This window comes from Brienomyrus brachyistius, chromosome 20 (assembly GCF_023856365.1).
Source record: "Brienomyrus brachyistius isolate T26 chromosome 20, BBRACH_0.4, whole genome shotgun sequence".
Classification (NCBI taxonomy): domain Eukaryota; kingdom Metazoa; phylum Chordata; class Actinopteri; order Osteoglossiformes; family Mormyridae; genus Brienomyrus; species Brienomyrus brachyistius.
Window position 1 is genome coordinate 19239235 of NC_064552.1, and position 20860 is coordinate 19260094.

At 45.4% G+C, this 20860-nt stretch overlaps 1 protein-coding gene across 1 annotated transcript in view; it reads left to right on the forward strand.

The window, feature by feature from the left end:
* Positions 1 to 8461: 8461 nt before the first annotated feature.
* Positions 8462 to 20860, forward strand: part of LOC125715875 (inactive tyrosine-protein kinase 7-like) — a 73076-nt gene continuing 60677 nt past the window's right edge. Inside the window, exon 1 of the mRNA XM_048987907.1 lies at positions 8462 to 8992. Within this exon, the coding sequence (XP_048843864.1) occupies positions 8854 to 8992 (139 nt within the window). The 5' untranslated portion in view covers positions 8462 to 8853. The remainder of the gene's footprint in view (positions 8993 to 20860) is intronic.

Sequence of the window (20860 nt, forward strand, 5' to 3'; positions counted from 1 at the left end):
TTGCTAAACAGAGATCGAGCTGCTAAACTGTTTATTCACTGTTTCTGTAACAGTGATAGTAAAGATCCATCTTATCTTAATTTTGAGACAAATAGCACTAAATTGGAGCAGGGCCACATTATAATATAGTAGTATTATAGTAGTGTCACGCCCACAGGGACGGGGCAACACAGCTGCAGGGCAACACAGTTGCTAGCAATTGTCACAATTCCAACATGCTAGTTAAATCCAAATTGTACCACAGAATGTTGCGAAGTATTGTTGCCAAGCGAATGACATCTACTGAGCATCTACTGACATCTACTGACATCTACTTTGTCTCGTGTCTTCCCTGCCTACCTCGTCGTACCCTGCTGTCTTGCCTGGTCCTGCCTGCCCCGCTAGCCTGTCCTGCCCTGCCTTCCCGGTCTGCCTTCATCCTCTCTCCCATTCCATTGTCTCCATGTCTTGTCTCTGCCTGTAGGACTGACCTTCCCGGATTTCAACCTTCCACACTCGACCCGACTACCCGCTTGGATTTCCCTTTTGGCTCTTGGGGCCCTCGGCTTGCTATTTAATAAACTCTTCTTCTGCATTACAGGGTCTGCCTCCTTTCTAGTGTTGGCACCCCACAGGTAGTCTCAGGCACAATAACTCAAAAAGTACTGGATGGATTTTTTTTCAAATGTTACATACATTGCATGGGCAAATATCTAGAAATGATACAATTATGAGACAAACCTCACCAAAAGTGAAACAGCATTGAATAGTGATAACAAAGGGAAGGGTGACTGCAGAAGATACTTGACTTTGTGAGTGTGATTACTCAAAAAGTATTTGATGAGTCATATCGCTTCATAAAAAATCATTTTGGATGATGGTCTACACCTGATTTAATTTCTAGACAAATCACACCAACAGTGTTAAGTAGCAGCAAAGGAAGGAAAGAGTGACTGCAGTTTCATGTTTTCAAACATTCAAGTGTCATGGCTGAGAAGTAAGGACACTCCAAATGCAGCCTTCCAGGACTCAAAGGATTCAAATGCAGTCTTCCAGGACTCTGAGGTTTCATTTGTTTAATCAAAATATAAACACTAAAAATAAAAATAAAAGGAGCACAAGGGGGAGAAAGAACTAGGCGGGACTGGAGGTGTGATGCCCGGCTCGTCCGCTCCTCGTGTATGCCACGCCTCCTGATTACCCACGTGTTCTTCCCTGATCGTCTCCATCTGTGTCTGCTTATTTTGATTAGTCATGTTTTATTTAAGTCCTGGTCTTACCTGTTTGCCCTGTCCGTCATTGATGTTGTCAATGCCAGTGTTCTGTCCTGCCCTTACTTACCCGATTAAACCCCTAGTTTGTCCCGTATTCCGCCTTCCTGCCTGGTTCTTCCTGCCCGCCTGCCTGTTCGCCTTATCCGTTCCACGGCGATCGTGACAGGAGGGATCTGACACACGGAGAACAACAAGGCAGGACACTAACCACATTAACTTCCAAAACCACTACAATGAATGAAGTAAGACACAAGAGAAGAACAAGAACCTGTATACACAGATATAATAAATAATCAACAACAGACAGGTGTTAGTGATTAACACATTAGGCTTGGAGACAATTAAACATTGTGAGAAATGGCTAGCAACATCTGCTAGCCAAACAGGAACATGATCAGACAGATTGTCACACCAAGGAATATTGTATAGGTGATCATCCAGGCCTATTTCTTTTTGAGGCACCAAAACTGCTACAGTGTTATGTAGTGTTGGCATGTGAATAGACAGCCACAGACACAGATCTGGTGAACCTCATTACAATGAGACACAATGTTACACAATGTTAATAATACAATTAAAAATAGGGTTAGAGATTGTAGAGGGTGTGGGAGGAGTAGATAGGGGCAGTGGGTGACGGTGCCACCCGGGGAATACAGTGTTCTGACAGCACCTGCTTTTATTAGTATATTTAAAGAATTCACCGACTTATTGGTAAAAATACTGGCATATTGAAACAGTTCAAAAAGTTTTAAATGCTTCATAATTTCCAGGTTGCCTACAAACGTATCAATGTCATACACAGTAACACTTTAATTCAAAGTACCCTACAATTATCACCTATTCGTATTTCACTAGTTTCCATTTGATCACTTTATAATATATCATAGTACATTGTCATTGTAAGTGGTATTATGAAATTATGAAAGATCATTAACTGCAGCTTTCTCTCTTGAACCCACAGCTCCAGTGACTCTGGACCCAAATACTGCAGCCCCCTGGCTCTCTGTGTCTGATGATCTGACCAGCGTAAGAAACCCTGGAGTGAAACAATCCAGAGAGATTCTTCCCCTGTGTTTGTGTGCTGGGCTCTGAGGGGTTTAAATAAGGAAAACACAGCTGGGAGGTGGAGGTGGGGGACAAACCTGAGTGGGATGTAGGAGTAGCAAAAGAGTTTGTTAAGAGGAAGGGGATTATTATATGCAGCCCACAGACTGGATTATGGGTTAGGTATCTGAGGAATGGTGATGAATACAAAGCATGTGACTCACAATCAAAACAACTCAGACTGAAGAGGAAACCGTAGAGGATCAGAGTGCAGCTGGACTATGACTGTGGGGAGGTGTCCTTCTTCAACCCCACTGACATGTCACTCATCTACACCTTTAAAGACAGATTCACTGGGACCATTTTTTTCTCCCAGTGTGAATAATAATGGAAGTAATCCTGGAGCCATGAAGATCTCCCCAGTAAAGGTCTGGGCAGTGATGTATCTAAACCAGTCCTCAAATTTCATATTACAGTGAAGGTATCATGAAAGATTTTTACTTTGGATTGCATGATAACTACTTCCATACATGAATGGGGTGTTTGGGTTTCAAAGCCCGTTACACTAAAGCCTGTTTAATAAACCTTTGTCAGTCTGTTTTCAGGTATGACGCATTTTTACAGTTTTGACACTTTAACAAAGTAACACCTAAACAAACACAACCTTAATGAAATTGCACATTGTTTGAAAAATCACATTACCATCTAACCACATCTGTAATGGCTGGGCAAGGCTCAAGCGGGAAAATGAGTGACAATGCAAGCCACGAACGGAGGCAGGGGCCTACAGGGCGGGACTCAGGGCCAAGGCAAGGGGGTTCCACTCCAACTCCTCCACAGGGGTATCCAACAGGAGATGACGAAGCGGGAGCCTGGGTGAAGACGAGCTGTGGGGGTGCTGCAGAGGCAAAGATGGCCTCAGAAGGCGCTGCAGCGGCAAAGACGGACTCTGGAGGCACTGCAGAGGCAAAGACGGACTCTGGAGGTACTGCAGAGGCAAAGACGGACTCTGGAGGCACTGCAGAGGCAAAGACAGACTCTGGAGGCACTGCAGAGTTGAACACGGACTCAGGAAGCACTACAGAGGTGAAGACTCTGGAGGATCTAGGTGAGGGGCGGTCCCTTCTGGACCGGAAACTGGAGGCTTGGGAAAAGCAGGTGCAACCTCCCCTTGGCATTGATCTGGAGGCTTAGGTGCAGTGGTGGTATCCCCTGGGCTGGGCTCTTGATATGTGGTGGACACTTTCCCTGGGCAGGCCTCTGGAAACACGGCCGTGACCTATCCTGAGCAGGGTTCTGGAGGCTCGGGATGGGTGGCAGTCCCTTCTGGGCCATTCTTAGCAGAGCTCTGCAAATTGATCAGGTCTTCCAGGTCCCGGGTGAGACGCAGTCGGGACACCTACAGGTGATCGGGGTAAAGCCTGGACACTTGGAGGTGAATGGGACAAAGCTGGGACACCTGGAGGTGAACGGGATGAACCTGGGACACCTGGAGGTGAACGGGATGAACCTGGACAAAGAACAGGTCCCGTCCTCCCCCTCCTAGGAAACTTTTACAGGGCTGTGTATTACGAAGCAGGATTTCTTGCTTAGACAGATAACTTGTCATATTTAAGGTAGTCTGGGCTAAATGTCATTGAACAAAGTCAATTTAAACTGGGGCACCTAAAACCTTACAAGTTATCTGGCTAAACAAAAAATTCTGGTTTGTGATGCAAGCCCAGGGCTAAAAAACAGTTACGGCTATAAGAATGTTTATCTACAGATGGGATTTTGTTATATGACTGTTATATATTTGATTTAAAAAAATTTTATCGTACATTTATTTTTACAATATGCAAATAAGCATCTTTTAGGATTTTTATTCATACAGTTTGCCAGACTCATGGTCTTTAGTTTACAGTTGTTCAATTTGTATTTGTAGTTTTATTAAATAATTCTGTTTTCCCGGCTGAAAAATTGGACCAAAATACACCAGAATTACACCGAACCGTGAACCAAAAGCCAAGGTGCGTAGTGAACCGTGAATTTTGTGTACCGTTACAAACCCTAATAACTACCGCTGGAAACTCACTACATTTCAGGTTCAACTTGTAGAAGCAGTGCCGTTGATCGTGGTAACAAAAGAGGATGTGAGCCTCAAGAAAGGATTTGGCTTGCAGACGTGTAATGCTGAGGTTTGACTGCTAAACCGCGCTGGGTTGATGTATCCAGAAAAGTCCGGGCACTGTGCCTCATGTTATTCCGGAGTCATCTGACCATGCAACACATGAATTGATGTATAAAACGTACATATAAAAACTAAATGAAGAGTGTCACAGTCAGAGCGGGGAAGCAACACAGGATCCGAAGTAATCGGGTGAACACACTCAGAAACATTAAATAACGTTACAGACAAAACACATTCACACACAGAATCTAACACAGCCATGCCTTTTATGCTGATCAGACCCCTCCACTGAGAGGTTTCAGTACTGCACCAAATTTCATATTCAGCATAAACAAACGCCATAATGCTTATGTCTGGGGTGACAAAGAAAGTACCCAGCTGGTTTGGTAGTTTAGGTACTGGAACTTTTGGTGTTGGTAGTCCACTGGAAGTCAATGGAAAAGGGATAGTACTGTAAGTATGGTACCTGGTGCAGTGGAAACGCGCCCTTAGTTGTTAAATATGGCAGGGGAAACACTCAGCTTCTCTGGAGGGCTTTAAGCATAACCTTTTATACCAGATAGACAAGCCACAAAGCAGGACTGTATTCACAGCAGAAAAGGACTCATATTCAAATGGAAGAGTAACTGTGTGTAAAGTCATATCCGGACCAACCGAAGCTGTGCACTGACTCTGACCCAAGATAAAAGGAGAGTTTATCCTGAACCAGTTGCCAGTCTCTCTTATGGCTCATTGAAAGGATAAGCTCAATGAGATGAGTGGTACAACCCTACTTCAGATAAAGCCATGTAATAGACTTTTAATTATATGTGTGTCTTTGCGAAATAATAACAACTAATGTGAGAATAGCTCATATTGTACCATCAGTTAAACCCCGCCCCCAATGTGTATTGGGGTTAAATCCCGCCCCTTCTGTGTGTGTGGAGTTTGCATGCTCTCTGCATGTCCTGCATGTTCCCTCTCTGTCCTCCAGTTTCGTCCCTCAGGCCAAAGACACACAGCCAGGTGAACTGAAGTAGAATTATGATCAGAGGTCATTGTTCACACACCACAGCACACAGTGCACAAGAATGAACTGTGTCCTCTGCATTTAATCCATATGTGACATCGTGACATAGCAGGGGGCAATGCGTGGGGGCGGTACCTTGCTCAGGGTACCTCAGGTGTCTTGCTGGTTGGGGATTCGAACCTGCATTTACAAGTGCGCTTCCCTAACCATTAAGCCACCACTGCCCAAGTATGTAACCTGCCTTTAGTGTGCATGTAACCTGCGATGGCAGTTTTATTCTTTATGGTTTTATTTTTCTCTTTTTCAGACGTGATGCACACAGACACCAAAAAAAGTATGCTGTAATTGTTTTCCCCATTCGGGGAATACATATGGTTTTGGGAGTGGCCCTTCAGTGGCCCGTGAGTGGTCTGTGAGTGACCCGTGAATGGCCTAGAATTGGCCTGTGAGTGGCCCATGAGTGGTCTGGGAGTGGCCTGTGAGTGGCCTGGGAGTGGCCTGTGAGTGGCCTGGGAGTGGCCTGGGAGTGGCCTGTGAGTGGCCTGGGAGTGGCCTGGGGTGGCCTGTGAGTGGCCTGGGAGTGGCCTGGGGTGGCCTGGGAGTGGCCTGGGAGTGGCCTGGGGTGGCCTGTGAGTGGCCTGGGAGTGGCCTGGGGTGGCCTGTGAGTGGTCTGTGAGTGGCCTGTGAGTGGCCTGGGAGTGGCCTGTGAGTGGCCTGGGAGTGACCTGAGAGTGGCCTGTGAGTGGCCCGTGAGTGGTCTGTGAGTGGCCTGGGAGTGGTCTGTGAGTGGCCTGGGGTGGCCTGTGAGTGGTCTGTGAGTGGCCTGTGAGTGGCCTGGGAGTGGCCTGTGAGTGGCCTGGGAGTGACCTGAGAGTGGCCCGTGAGTGGTCTGTGAGTGGCCTGGGAGTGGTCTGTGAGTGGCCTGGGAGTGGCCCAGGAGTGGCCCGTGAGTGGTCTCTGAGTGGTCTATGAATGGCCCGTGAGTGGTCTGTGAGTAGCATGGGAGTGACCTGGGGTGGCCTGTGAGTGGTCTGTGAGTGGCCTGGGAGTGGCCTGTGAGTGGCCTGGGAGTGACCTGAGAGTGGCCCGTGAGTGGTCTCTGAGTGGTCTATGAGTGGCCCGTGAGTGGCCCGTGAGTGGTCTCTGAGTGGTCTATGAGTGGCCCGTGAGTGGTCTGTGAGTAGCATGGGAGTGACCTGGGAGTGGCCTGTGAGTGGCCTGGGAGTGGCCCTTGAGTGGCCCGTGAGTGGTCTCTGAGTGGTCTATGAGTGGCCCGTGAGTGGTCTGTGAGTAGCATGGGAGTGACCTGGGAGTGGCCTGTGAGTGGCCCGGGAGTGTCCAATATCAATATTTTCCTAAGTTCACAGACAGATTGTATGGGTGATCAATTTCTGAGACAAATCACAATGAAATTGAAGTGGTGCTGCTTAGAGGCAGCAAAGAAAAGAGTGAGGTAGACAAAACGCTTAACCTTGTGACCAGGATCACTCTATTATTACATATGTACTCTATTTGCTAATATTACATATTTACGCTATTTGATTATTTATGGATCTTATTACCACTGCACGAAAAACATTATATGGATGAAAAACTACACCTGAACTCAGTGGCAGCTGGTGGTCATTCAAACAGGGGAAGCTCACTAGTCCCTCCCAGCAGCAGCCCAGCAACCTGGCCAGTCCACCGCCTCATTCACTCCCAGAGATGCTGAGCTTTTCAGGAAATGACGTTTGAAAGTATTTGTCCAATAAATGTCTAGCTTTGCTGCACTGAAAACAGAAGTGCCACTGAAGTCCAGTGAATCTGCATTTCATTGGGTGTATTGGACCGTGCTACCGCAGGAATGTAAAAAAATCACATTAGATAACCTGCAAGAAATTTTTACAGATTCTGAATGAACCAGCCATGAAGTTGAATGCGTTCTAGCATGCTCTTTGGAATACCAATGTAAATACAACAGTACATATTTGACAAAATGTTTCGTGACATTCTAGTGGAGGATCAGCTTCCCTTGTAGTCTTAGAGCCGTCGCCACTGCCTGAACAGCTATACCTGACATAGATCTAAACCCCAAAATTGAGACTACACTGAGCCGGGCAGCCAAGGGTGAAAATGGAGCCTACAGTTTCCATCTTGTGAACAATCTCAAATCTCAGATATAATCTCTGCACCAATAGTCTTGAGGGCCTTCTACTTCCTCTGATTCTCCATCCCGAGTTCCAAGACCATGTCCTTGGTCTTGGAGATGTTCAGGTGCAAGTTGTTAGCCTGGCACCACAAAGACAGCTTCTCCATCTCATGCAGGTATGCTGTCTCGTCCCCGTTGGAGATCAGACCTACCAGCACTGTGTCATCTGCAGATTTTGCGATGGTGTTCGAGCTCTGTGTGGCTGTACAGTCATCTGTGTACAGGGAGTAAAGCAGAGGGTTCAGGACACAAGGGTGTTGGAGGTGTAGTTACCAATTCTCACACCCTACGGTTTGCCAGTCAGGACATTCAAAACCCAGTTAGAAAAAGTGAAGCTTGGTCCCGGGTCCTGGAGCTTGGTGACCAGGCTAGGTGGGGTTATGTTGTTAAAGGTGAAAATGCAGCCCATAAATAGCAGCCTCGCATAGTTCCCCCTCTTGACGTCCAGGTGGGAAAAGATGGAGTGCAGATAGCACCATCCATGCACTTGCTGGGCCAGTAGGTAATGGTCTGAAAAGCTGGGCAGAGATAAACAGATTAAGTCTTTGATGAGAGAATGGAAGGATATGCATTTAAAATACATTTTCATTCTACGACCAGCACATGAGCTCCAGAAAATTAGATGTTTTTTTCCTTTTGGATCATGACAATTTTGAAGTTGTTTTCCAAAACTATACTACAGAAGCTTGATTTCATTTTTCCTCGCCACAGGGTGGCAGCACCAGCCCTGCTCTCATTCATTCTTCGTGCCTGGTAACCGGAAGCGTCGGTAGTGCGTGAATGAGTGAATGAAAAGGAGAGAGTTACTGGTGCGTGTGTGAAAGTGGTGTGGGGGCGCCTGGCTCTGACTATAGTCGGGCATCTCTTGGTGGGGGGAGATGCGTCTCGGATGAAAGAGGAATGAAAAGTCAGATGTTAATCATAGCCAGATAAAAACTTAGAAATGCAGATAGAATAGAGTTTAATGCACTTTTGTAGTAACGCGTCGCTTTCCTATGCACCCCATCCCGGGATCGCTATAAAACCGGCGTGTTCTGTTTGAAGGACTTTTCTGTGTTAGTTAGTTTGATCTGAAGGAGCGGCCCAGAATCTCCCGGGGCATTTTTTATTCTTTTTTTCTCTATCCACTTTCGGCACTTTTGTGGTTCTGTTTCTCCGCTTTGGCGCTCGGTTAAAAAGAGAGAGCATGGAGGTGGCCAGGGAAGACGCGGGACGGCGGCGGGGGATCGGCGAGGGCTTCGCGGCCCCTGGACGGAGCGAGAGGCCGGGGCGGCGGACGAGCGGGGCGGCTGCTCTCTTCGCCGTCGGTTTGCTCCTCGCCCAAGGTAGGAACGATAATATCTATTTGTGCAATAAATCGTCCCTGTCGAGGTGGGCTGCTCTGCTTTAGTTATCGTTGGCTTGATAAATTAATAACTAACCAAAAGTAACGTTTCATACTCTTCGATGCGTATTTGGAAGCTCAGCGGAATTTTCTTAATAATAAAGTATTTCTTTTCAAGTGTTTCTGGAAAATCTACGCCGATAAAGCACGTAGAAGTACCGATTATTGGTCATTTATAAATAGTGCCTGTGATGGTTGGATGTGCCCACTGGTGTAGTGAAATAAAGGAACATAACAGCACCATTACAGAAGCAGAAATCGTACGAGGTGACTGAAGGGCAGCAAATCTTAACATGTCACTGCAGTGCTGTACATTTATTTCGAACATTGATGTGAACTCCTTAATACCCCTGGCGGCCTCTGAAGCGTCACTTATGCTTTTCAGTCCTGTAGTTGCATATTATACGAAGGACCTGAAACCTATAAGAAGGGTAACAGATGTGTATGATCTGAATGAATATATGAAATGATTATAAATACGACGGTCATGTCGTATGTTTAGTAAACTAGATAGAAATGGACTTTTAATATTTGCTGAGATTTCTTTAAGCACTATTTATTCATTTAAAAATGATTTCTCCTTGGGTTTTAGCTACAATACTAAAGATGACCTGTCTGTATGTGTTGCTTTAGTCATCTTGGTGGAATCATCGACTTCATCTGACTTGGAAATGCAGAGTTCATTCATAATAATTGTAATGGCCAGTTTTCTGATGGATGCCGACCATTATAATGATTTGACTATTTTCTAGGGTGGAGGGGCTTTTTAAGCATCCACCATAGGTGGGGCAGTTGTGTTGTGTGGGGGTGGGAATGTGTGGGCTACAGAATGATGCGCTTCACCTGAGCCCGTTTTGGAAGGGGCGGGTCTTTTCCCCTGTAGGAAATTGCCGACCATTTGCATGGGGGTTAGAAATGTAAAACGACGAAGGATGGGGGCACTTTGCAGGTACTTGTGGCCTCTCACACTCTTTACGACTATGGGGAAATCTCTTTATCATGGTAATTATGACCAGTCTTGGGGAAAACACCGACAATGGTCACAAAGAGAATTGCTTTCTTTAAAGTGGCGAGAAACCATAGCCTGGATCAGTTTCTTTTATTTACTTTTGCCAAGGTTTAAACAGAGTAGTAGTGACTAGGAATTTGTTATATCTTTATATGACCCATTTTATGAATTTTCTTGTTTTGAATCTACGCAAAACACGTTTATGGTGTAATTTGAAGAATGTATATTAACATTTTCTTTACATTAGCCTTTACGTACCTTTATTTCTTAATTAGAAGTGTAGAGCTGTCCTGATATATTGTGATGCTCACATGCAGTATCTGCTGGTTTTTTTATAGAATTTTTATTCATTGCGCTTATGAATCTGACCCCATTGTACGTCATTGCAGAGCCACGTAATTACTTGTTCCTCCATAAATAGAGTTCCGTTTATTATCATTTGCAGGCGCTGTTTTGATTGTGAGCTGATAACGTGTCCAAACGATTGCACGCTCTTGTCCTGAGCTGCTATTCAAACAACCAAACTGTACTTACAGTGTTTCTGCAAAGGCCGCTACCAACATTCTGATTTAGAAAACTGTCCATTACTCTCCTTTTGTTTTAGAGTATCCCTGTGACATCTGTGTAGACAAGTGGTTAAAAGTATATGATTGTACTTAAGCTTAGCATAAACTTTATGTGCAGTTGAAGGAAATTTTACAGCATTTTTACTCCATATGTTCACTTAGGCTATAAGATATATTTAATAGAAAGTTGGATGGACTCAAGTATTTCTTATTTTGGAGAAGCATAAATCCAGAAACTTTTTTTTTCATGCAGTCGAATGTTAACCGTTGGCTTTAGTAACATCCTGTAATAATGCCAGTGTGTGTGTTTTTTATTATTAATCCTTTGCTGTACCTTTAAGCAGTGCTCAGTGCATTTTTGTGTATGTGGGAGCATCCTGTTGCACATTTAAGAAGTTCTGCAAGTTACTTTTATTAAATTTACTGGCATTTTAAAATAATTTATGTGCTGTTATGAACCAAGGAATTTTCTATATCAACAAAGTGGTCACAGAGTCTTTTCTTTACTGATTTTGTTCTTGCCTTTGCCTGAGACCTATAAGTATTTGTTCCTGGGCAAAACACAATGGATGGATTTATGTCTCACACATAAACAGACGCTAAGCTCCTCTGCTCCAACGGTTGTGACATGTAAATGACTAAGATAAACACACAGATGACATGTAGGGTGTACAGGTGCATGGATACACTTTTCCATGCTTACCTGCGTGAATCCTGTTAAATTACAGACTGCCCCCCCCCCAAAAAAAAAAAAAACATTAAAATTAACAATGTCTCGAGTAGCTTTCTGTTTGATATCAGTGTATAGGTCTCTTCAGTGGTCCTTCTGGTTTTGGGCAGCACCCCACTTTAATAAGAGGTTCTTGGTTCCCCATGATACTTCCTGGCTGACCCAAGCGCTGAACGCTTCAAAGGAGTGCTGAAGCCCCTTTGTCGTTTCTTATCTTACCTGAGTACCAATGACTTTAAGCTGAGATTCACTGAGTGACCACAGCACACAGTGCATAATAACAAAATGTGTTCGCTGCATTTAACCCATTTGTGTAATAGCAGGGGGCAGCTAAGTTGGTGCCCGGGGAGCAGTTCCTTGCTCAGGAAACTTCAGTTGTGTCTTGCTGGTCGGGGATTCGAACCCGCAATCTTTAAATTGCGAGTGCGCTTTCCTAACGATTAAGCCGCCTCTATGTGAATATTTTCTTTGTCTGTTGTGTGGATTTCCTCTGAAAATATAAGGGTCTGAGTGTTATGGTTATCTTTGCGTGCTCGTGTCACTGCCTGTCAGTATTCAGTACTGTATCATCCTGTAATGCAAACAGTCTGGTGACCTCAGTAAGGGTTATACAGCCTGGTTATAGTGCTGTGTGCTGCCCTGCCCAACGTTGTGTTGTTTCATGCTTTTCTCCATATAAGGTGCTTTCCCAAGCACAGGAACCTTTGTCGGGAACCTAGAACTTTTGCTGCATTTCCACTGCAGGAACTTGACCTGATTTGCAGTTCCTCTGAGGTAGTTCTTGAACATTTCGTAGGTTCAGGAAGTTTCTTAGTGCGATAGAGTTCTTGATTAATGTTCTTTTTTGTGGCTTATTTGGGTATTTTATTGTCACTGCGTGCGATGACACCTAACCCTCAGATTTACGTAGTATGCAACGCAGTGATTCTCATTTAATTGTGCTGCACATATATAAAGATGTATCTTACCAAATATTTTTGTGTTCTGCATCCAAATATTCCTGGATACTCATGTCAGCCCAAATTTCCACCAAACACTGCATCTCTGCCATAGTCCAAAGTGTTCCCTTTGCCCATGTTTGTTTGTTGCTACCCGATCTGTACGGGCTGCTTGATCTATTCCTTCCAGATTCATGTCATGTATAGTGTAAATGTACACATGTCTATGTTCCATGCTCGAGTACACGGTACGCAGCTAGTGTAATTGCTAAGTCCAACTAACCCTGCACAGACCCACCTCTTCAAGCGAGCCTGTGTACGGTATGGAGCAATCTCAATGATCAGATGAACTGGGCTGGGGGTCAAACCTGCTCGGGCACAGTACAGATCACCTAGTGTGGGTACATAGTCTTTATTTCAGGATAGGTACTTTTTGCTCAACCAATAACTACTAGGAAGGGCTTATAGCGATAAACAATTTGATTGGTTTACCAGAAGCACCGATGCTAAATTAGAAATTACATGAAAGTGTGGGGAAAAGAGATGGAAGTAGTGGAGCAAAAATTGAGCAGGCGGAATTATTTTTCTGTCTCAATTACATAAAATGCATTAATTAATACTTTTTTCGCTTGTCTCCATATTTCTGCATCACAAAATAAACTACCAGTTATACTTCTGTTTAATATCGCTGGTGCTGGAACTTGAACTACAGTTCCCATTCGAGAGAGCCCAGGAACTGTGAACCTGGAAAACAGTTTCTGAACCTCAGTGACAAAGCTTTTCCTCTGGCTCTCTCGTTTGCAGGGGAAGCTGTGGCACAATGGCCCACAAACAGCACAGTAATTGTTACTCTGCACCGATGGGGACTTGAAAAGAAAGGAAATATAATCTATGAGCTTTTGTGTCCATGATGGACATTGACAGCATTTAATCTAACAGCAGGGGGCGCTACTTCAGGTTTTAGTGGGTTCCCCTCAGCTGTGTCCATAATAGGGTATCTTGCATTGCCTTACTTAGGGCGCCCCCAAGGACCGAAAAAACGACCAATGGAAAACACTGTTTTTGACCACTTCTGGTTTTGGACCGGCATGTGCCGTCAATCAGACACCGGTTAAACTTTCCCTGCCGGCTAGTATGTGGAATTAAAACCAGCACAATTCATAGTTGCACAGGAACACGTCAGTCAAGAAACTAATATCAAAATATTTCCTCACAAAACAAAAACAGTCTTAAAAATACCATACGTCTAGGAGTGGGGGGTGGGGGGGGGGGGGTGGTGGAGAGTCTGCGTCTTGGCTGAACACTGGCCCATCACTGCTGTTCAGTTCTGGCTTCGCGGCTATACCTTTCTGTGTGTGTCGGTCTTCGGGGATCACCTTTCTGTCGCCTCTGGGTGGCGCTGAACCAGGAAGGAAGGCAGGAAGTGTTGACTGATGTCCTGGAGCCATGGGATCCACTTGTCATGGTTTGATTCTGTTCCAGCCCGTGCGAGAACCCAGCTGGCCTTTGTGGGTCCGGGGCTGCCCCATGTAGCTGCCTGTGTGTTTTTTGAGGTATCCTCATGCTTGTAGAGGGAACAAAGATGTTTGATAGTGGGGGAATCAGGTACGCTTATCTCTGACAGACCATGAAGACCTCGCTGTGCTGTGTATCCGCGCCTGACTTATTTGTGCATAGCAGGAATCTTACTCTAGGGCTGATGTTTGCCCTGTCAGGCGGGGTCTTCATTGTGTCAGCTGACGTGCCTTTACTACACCATCTTAAGTTGCTTATTGCCGTCACAAATAGTTTTCATCACCACCGGGATGGTGGAGATTCACTTTGAAATGGGGTCTTGACTGGACCTTTAATCCTGCTCTGGTGGAGGGAAAATGGGCCTCATTGGGTCAGCAAGGACATGGAGTGTTCGACGTAATGCCGGCATGCTGAGCCCTGGCTGTGCACGAGATCCGGCTTTTAAAAAGTATTCACTTTCAATCTGATATTTGTCATCTACCTTTGACTGGCCTTTACAGGTGGAAGAAATACAGATCCAGCTATTAACGTTTATAATCCGGCCTTTAGTAGAAGTTGTAGCGCAGTTCTGCTCACTAAAGACAGTTTGAAAAGTATTTGTGAGGAATTGTTGGATGAACAAATTGACTGAAAACAATTCAGCTGGGTGACATTTAAAAAAGCATTAAATTAAACCTGAGCTGTTGTCATGAATTAATTATGGTTATTAGAAGCAAAACCGCAAACTAAAGCTAAAACAAAAATCTGATGTAAGAGCTTCCCTGACATATAGAGGGTTACGGTGGGGCAAACCGAATCTGTCAATCTTTGGAAATGCAACGTTAAACGGGGAAAAGGTCCCAGTTCCGTTTCAGTGGGGCATGCTGCTCTGTCTCCCATAGAGCCCGGCGTCTCACTGCACCTCGGCGTTTCAGCTCTGGATGGACACACAAGGATAAAGTGTTTTTGGGAAGTGATGCATGTGGCTCTCGTGAGGAGATGGGTGAGCGCTCTGCCCTCAGCGTGTTCTCCGTGCCGTTTCATGCCACAGACAGTGTGCTGGAATACATCAGGGTGCTACAGACCTCTCCGTCTGGCCCTAATCCAAAGTAGCACTCTCAATGGAATGGTGTGTGCATGTTCATGTGTGTGTAAGTGAATGTAAGTGAGAGTGTGTGTGTTTAAGTGTGTTAGAGAATGAGTGTGTGTGTGTGAGCCTTTAAAGGAGCATGTGGTGGTTGGATAATTCAGTGTCTCAGTTTCACTAATCCAAGGCTGTCGGGGGGTAATTTTTGTTATATTTATATTATAATTATGTAATACTATTCATATTAATCTAAATCTGCAAAATAATATTACTAAAGCCTTGAAATAGATCTAGTTGCGTAAACCCCATGCTCCGCTTTAGACTCACCCCGGCATGCTGCAGGTATCACTGTGACAAAGTGTGACGGCTGCTGTCAGCCTGCTGCAAATTGCCAAACTTAAATATTGTGTCAAACTAAGCTGACAGTTTATCTGCATACAAACAGCTTCTATTTTAACTTGTGTAGCTTTACTGTAGCTTTGCTGCTATGGAAGACAAACGGCGGTGGAGAGGAGCTGCTGAAAACGGCTCCAGCTCCATGTTAAACTACGACAGCATCATTTTCACCGCTGTTGTGTTAACAGTATTTTTGTTGAGGGAACAATAGAGGCTGCTGGGGCTGAATCTTGTTATACTTTTTTATTCACACGTATGCCCATAAATACGTTTCTATCGCAGGTCTGTTTTAGCCACGAATGTGAGTGAAACGCTCGCACTTACTTTGTATACTGGTTCCGCTCTCTGGACTGGTTCCATAGACTGGGTGCTTTCTGTTGAGATGTTGAATCATTAACATTATGCTTTTGTGGTAAGCTAATTCGGTTTTACAATGGACACACTACAGTATTTTTGCATTTCTTTTGTTTGAAATGGTCCCAAACTTCAGACATTTTTCGTCTTTTTCTCCGACTTTCCTCGCTATTTTCCCTGTCTTCCTCCATCGCGCCATCAAATCAACCCTGCTACACGTAATGCCGCGTAAGCACACTGTGCGACAGTAATAATCCTCCGAGTGAAACACGCTGATCACTAAGCAGTACATAGTCGTGCAGATTACGCGAAGCATCGATGCAAATTCTTTGCTTCGAGGATTTTTTGTAATCGACTTATTCGAGTTACTCGATGAATCGTTGCAGCCCTAGTTGGAACCGGCTTCAGTTTGTTCTAGAAGGACTTTGGGTGGCTGGTTGTTGGAGTTGCGCGAGTCAGTCGGCCTGGGACCGACCTGGAGCCTTGTCACTGAGTCACAGCTCTCCCCTGTTAGCGCCGTGCAGGCCTGCCGTGTAATAATCAGTGCTAATAGCATGCTGTGTGTGTGACCGGAGCCTGGGAGGTTGCCTTCAGGGCTTCCTGACTTATAGGAGTGTTGGGACTTTGCAGGCAGCTCAGCATGTAGCTCTGGTGTGCAGAACCAGTGAGTCAGGCTACATACATTTTAAGTGGATTAGTAATTTTATAACAGAAATCTTTTACTTTTTGACTCAACTTTCCAAAAGCAAATTGTATACAGCAAATGTCACAGCTCAGACATGGTCATCATGAGTTCTGGCTCCAGAATAATCTGTGTTGTCAGTGGTATGAAGTTTTAAAACTAGCCGTTGTTTTCCCTGAAGTGCGCTGGTGGGGCACAGTATGAATAAAACGCCGGTGTGTGCCGGGCCCGGCTCTCTGCGCCGACCAGGGGTGGCAGGTTGCTTAGCAACATCTCTTTCCCAAACGACTTCCTGCTATAAAACAGCCCCGCGTCGTTTCATTGGCCCCCTCTCCCATGGAAATTACAGCCCCTCTTATTAACGGGACTAATAAGAGTGTTGCCCCCCCCCCCCTCGGCTTCAGGCAACTGGAGCCTTGTTAAGCAGGGACCAGGCACACTGCTCCCCCCCCACCCGTCAGGGTGCATGCTGACAGCATTTTAATACCCCCCCAACCCACTAAATGCTGCTCTGTCGTTTCGCAGTGATGTTGGTGTTCCGCATTCCCAAAATTATACATATGCAGGGTTGTTACTAAAGCGGACCTCTGTTAGTTTATTATTGTCTCTGGGTCTTTTTTTATTTTTTAAGATAAATTTAAAATCCAAATTTGAAGTTGTGTTTGGTTAGAACTAACTGCAGTTGGAATTAACGTGGTCACATAGTTCAGAATTTGACGCAGTTAATTTGAGCCTGTCCTGGTTTACAAGGCAGGAGATGCTCTTTAGGGAGGAAGACGTAGACGCACAATACAAGTAATAGGATTGTAGTTTAATGGTGTGTCCACTTTGGGACACTTTCTTGTGTTTGGCATTCACAGCCAAGGCTGTATCGATGCTATCTCTCAAACCAGTGTATGTGTTAATAGAGCAGTCGTTATCAGTTACGTGGATTTTTATCTGGCCGCCGTTATCGGATTTGGGTGTAAACATGATGTAATAAAGTAGGAACGCGGCTCGTCTGGAATGTGGTGGCCGGGATGTGGAGCGGTTTGCTGATTAGGAACGTCGTCACATCAGGCCGGCCATTTTGAAGGTCAGCCGGTGTGGCAGGATGACCGGATATTACCCCGATGTCCTTTGGAATCCCGTGGAGAGCTATAGGAAGCTGCTCTGCCTCTCTGTTTGGACGCTCGCCTCTCCGGTCTGGGTCGCTGATCCCGCTCCCCAGCGGGGCTCCATCAGGAAGAGCGAGAGCCGGAAGGCCTGCCTTCAGACCGGCCTGCTCTCCTGTGACGTCTGGGGGCCACCTGGCACATCCGTGTTGACAGGGGCATTCCAGAAGCACACAGGAAGGAAGCGCATTTGATGCAGTCGCCAGCCGTGCAGGTGGTGCCTGCTGTGGTCCGTTATTAACCAAATCCTGAAGAGCTTCGAAACAGCCTCTATTTGTGCGACATTAAAATCTCCCCTCTTCCCTGCAGCTCTGCTGCTTCAGTGAGGGTGAGTCCAGCCCAGACTGCTTTGTGGGATGCCGCTGCCATAGCAGGTTGTAATCTGCATGTTCTGAAGGTCTTTGGGGCCAGATGGACTCGGCACACTTTCATCAAATGCTGGTTTACAAGAGACTCGGGTCGGTGTGCTGCTGTTGCGTGTGTTGTGTGTGCGCTCATGTGTGTTCAGTTTCACCCTCTGCAATAGTTCTGAAATATTATTACTTCGGACAGCTGGTTAATCACTGTATTCTCCAGTCTTCCAGGAATTCATATGGTTTTTAGCGCCATTCCACCCTGTCCGCTAAGGCTTTGGTTGTGCGCCGATAACTCGAAAACCATTTGCAGGATTTTTTTTCAAACTTTGCACAGGCATTGTATGGGTGAGGAACTAAAGCTGGTAGGATTTTGAGACAGATTGTCACAAAACTGAAGTCGCACTGCATAGTGATAGCAACAAAGGGCAGTTTGACACTCGATACTGTTAATATGATCAGAAGTCAATAACTGTTGGATGGATGGATCTTTTCAAACCTCACGGGGGCTGGGGGGGGGGGACACAAAAAGGAACTGATTAAATTCGGAGACTGGTTGCCCCAAAATTGAAGTGCACATGAAGTGTGCAATACACACTTAGTGGCAGTGAAGGAAAGGGTGAAAGCAGATGACATTTGACTTTGTGAATGTGCTTCACAAAAACAATATCTGAATGAAAATCTACACCTTATTTCATTTTCAGTCAAATTGAGGCACAAAACATTCATTAGCAGCATGTCAGTATACCTTAACATCCTAACACACCTTAAAAGGTTTATTATACAATAATAAACACACAATATATGATACTAATCGTATGTTTATTACTGATGTTTAATATTAAAGCTACGTTAGTATATCAAAGTATACTTAAATGCTGCTTATGAATGTTCTGTGAATGCATTGTGGAGGTGCACTGGATGCTCCGTGAATGCATTGTGGAGGTGCACTGGATGCTCCGTGAATGCATTGTGGAGGTGCACTGGATGCTCCGTGAATGCATTGTGGAGGTGCACTGGATGCTCCGTGAATGCATTGTGGAGGTGCACTGGATGCTCCGTGAATGCATTGTGGAGGTGCACTGGATGCTCCGTGAATGCATTGTGGAGGTGCACTGGATGCTCCGTGAATGCATTGTGGAGGTGCACTGGATGCTCCGTGAATGCATTGTGGAGGTGCACTGGATGCTCCGTGAATGCATTGTGGAGGTGCACTGGATGCTCCGTGAATGCATTGTGGAGGTGCACTGGATGCTCCGTGAATGCATTGTGGAGGTGCACTGGATGCTCCGTGAATGCATTGTGGAGGTGCACTGGATGCTCCGTGAATGCATTGTGGAGGTGCACTGGATGCTCCGTGAATGCATTGTGGAGGTGCACTGGATGCTCCGTGAATGCATTGTGGAGGTGCACTGGATGCTCCGTGAATGCATTGTGGAGGTGCACTGGATGCTCCGTGAATGCATTGTGGAGGTGCACTGGATGCTCCGTGAATGCATTGTGGAGGTGCACTGGATGCTCCGTGAATGCATTGTGGAGGTGCACTGGATGCTCCGTGAATGCGTTGTGGAGGTGCACTGGATGCTCCGTGAATGCGTTGTGGAGGTGCACTGGATGCTCCGTGAATGCGTTGTGGAGGTGCACTGGATGCTCCGTGAATGCGTTGTGGAGGTGCACTGGATGCTCCGTGAATGCGTTGTGGAGGTGCACTGGATGCTCCGTGAATGCATTACGGAGGTGCTGTTAATGTAAAGAGTCATGAAATATACACAACGGAATACATCTAATCACCTAATTGTTGAGGGAACAATCTGCAAATTGGAATGTGCAGTAAATTAATATACTTTCAGATCTATGCATAGCAAAAAGGACTTGCAGCATTCAGATAAAAACACATTAATTAACTTTCACATTTCCAGGTGATCCATACAGTCACTGTAGAAATTGTACAGGTTGATATGTATGGGACGAGTACAGCTTTGATAGCAGGACCAAACACCAGGGCTGTCCGGGGGAATACAATACTGGCTTTTCCGATCGATATTTGGATCAGTATCGGCGCCGATCCCAACCTATTTGATGGATCAGGTACCGGCCATACACGACCGATCCATGTCCGATTTAGTTATTTATAGTTTTTGGCAGCCTCTAAAAGTATAGCTCCTATTCCTTGTTAAATCAATTTGGACAGTCAGTCACAAGTCCGCTCTTTTCCATTTTAGATGTGTTTTTAGCAGCATTCAAGCTGAATGCTAATGCTGCCACTCAGTATTTTTGCTGCTCAGTGGGTGTGAGCGCAGTAACTCCCACCTACTATGACATCATGGGGCATACCCTTTACAGTAGGAGGTTGAAACGACAAGCAGAAGGACATCGATTTTCAATCTTTGTAAAAGCAACGTTTTGTAGTGCTGCAGACGACATCATTGTGAGAAAAGCGAATAAAGATGAGGAGATGCGGAATTGCACGAAGTTGGTCTTACTGGTAATTCTTAGATTACAGGGGTGGGGGATCTTATCCGCAAAGGGCCGCTGTGTCTGCGGGTTTTTGGGGTAACCTTTAGGTCAGCTGTTCAAACCCAGGTGTGGGGATTCCTTCAGCTAATCAGTCCTAATGAATTAGTAATCTAATTAGAGGGCTGCAGCGATAAGAATGCCCACTGTATTGCAGTGCTACAATGTAAAGTGTATATATATTTATTATATTAAAATATAAAGAGCTTGTGTATGACAGCCTGAATCTACGTCGGCAGTTGTGTATCTGAATCAGATCGGAACTGAAAAGTGTGGATCAGCCCATTCCTAGTTCACAGTATTAACTGGATTTTTTAGTATTGTATTTTATTGATGGTCACACAGCTGGAGAAGGTGTTTAGGTCAGTGTGACAGTTCATAAAACCAGTTCAAACTACCTCTGACGGATCCCAATTCCCCTCCCCCCCATAAAGCCAGCCACATTATCGCAGATGTGATATTGGTCTGACTCAGTCTTGTTGTGACCGTTAAACACTAATGACGGGTTGGGGGGGGGCTGCTCATTTTTCTC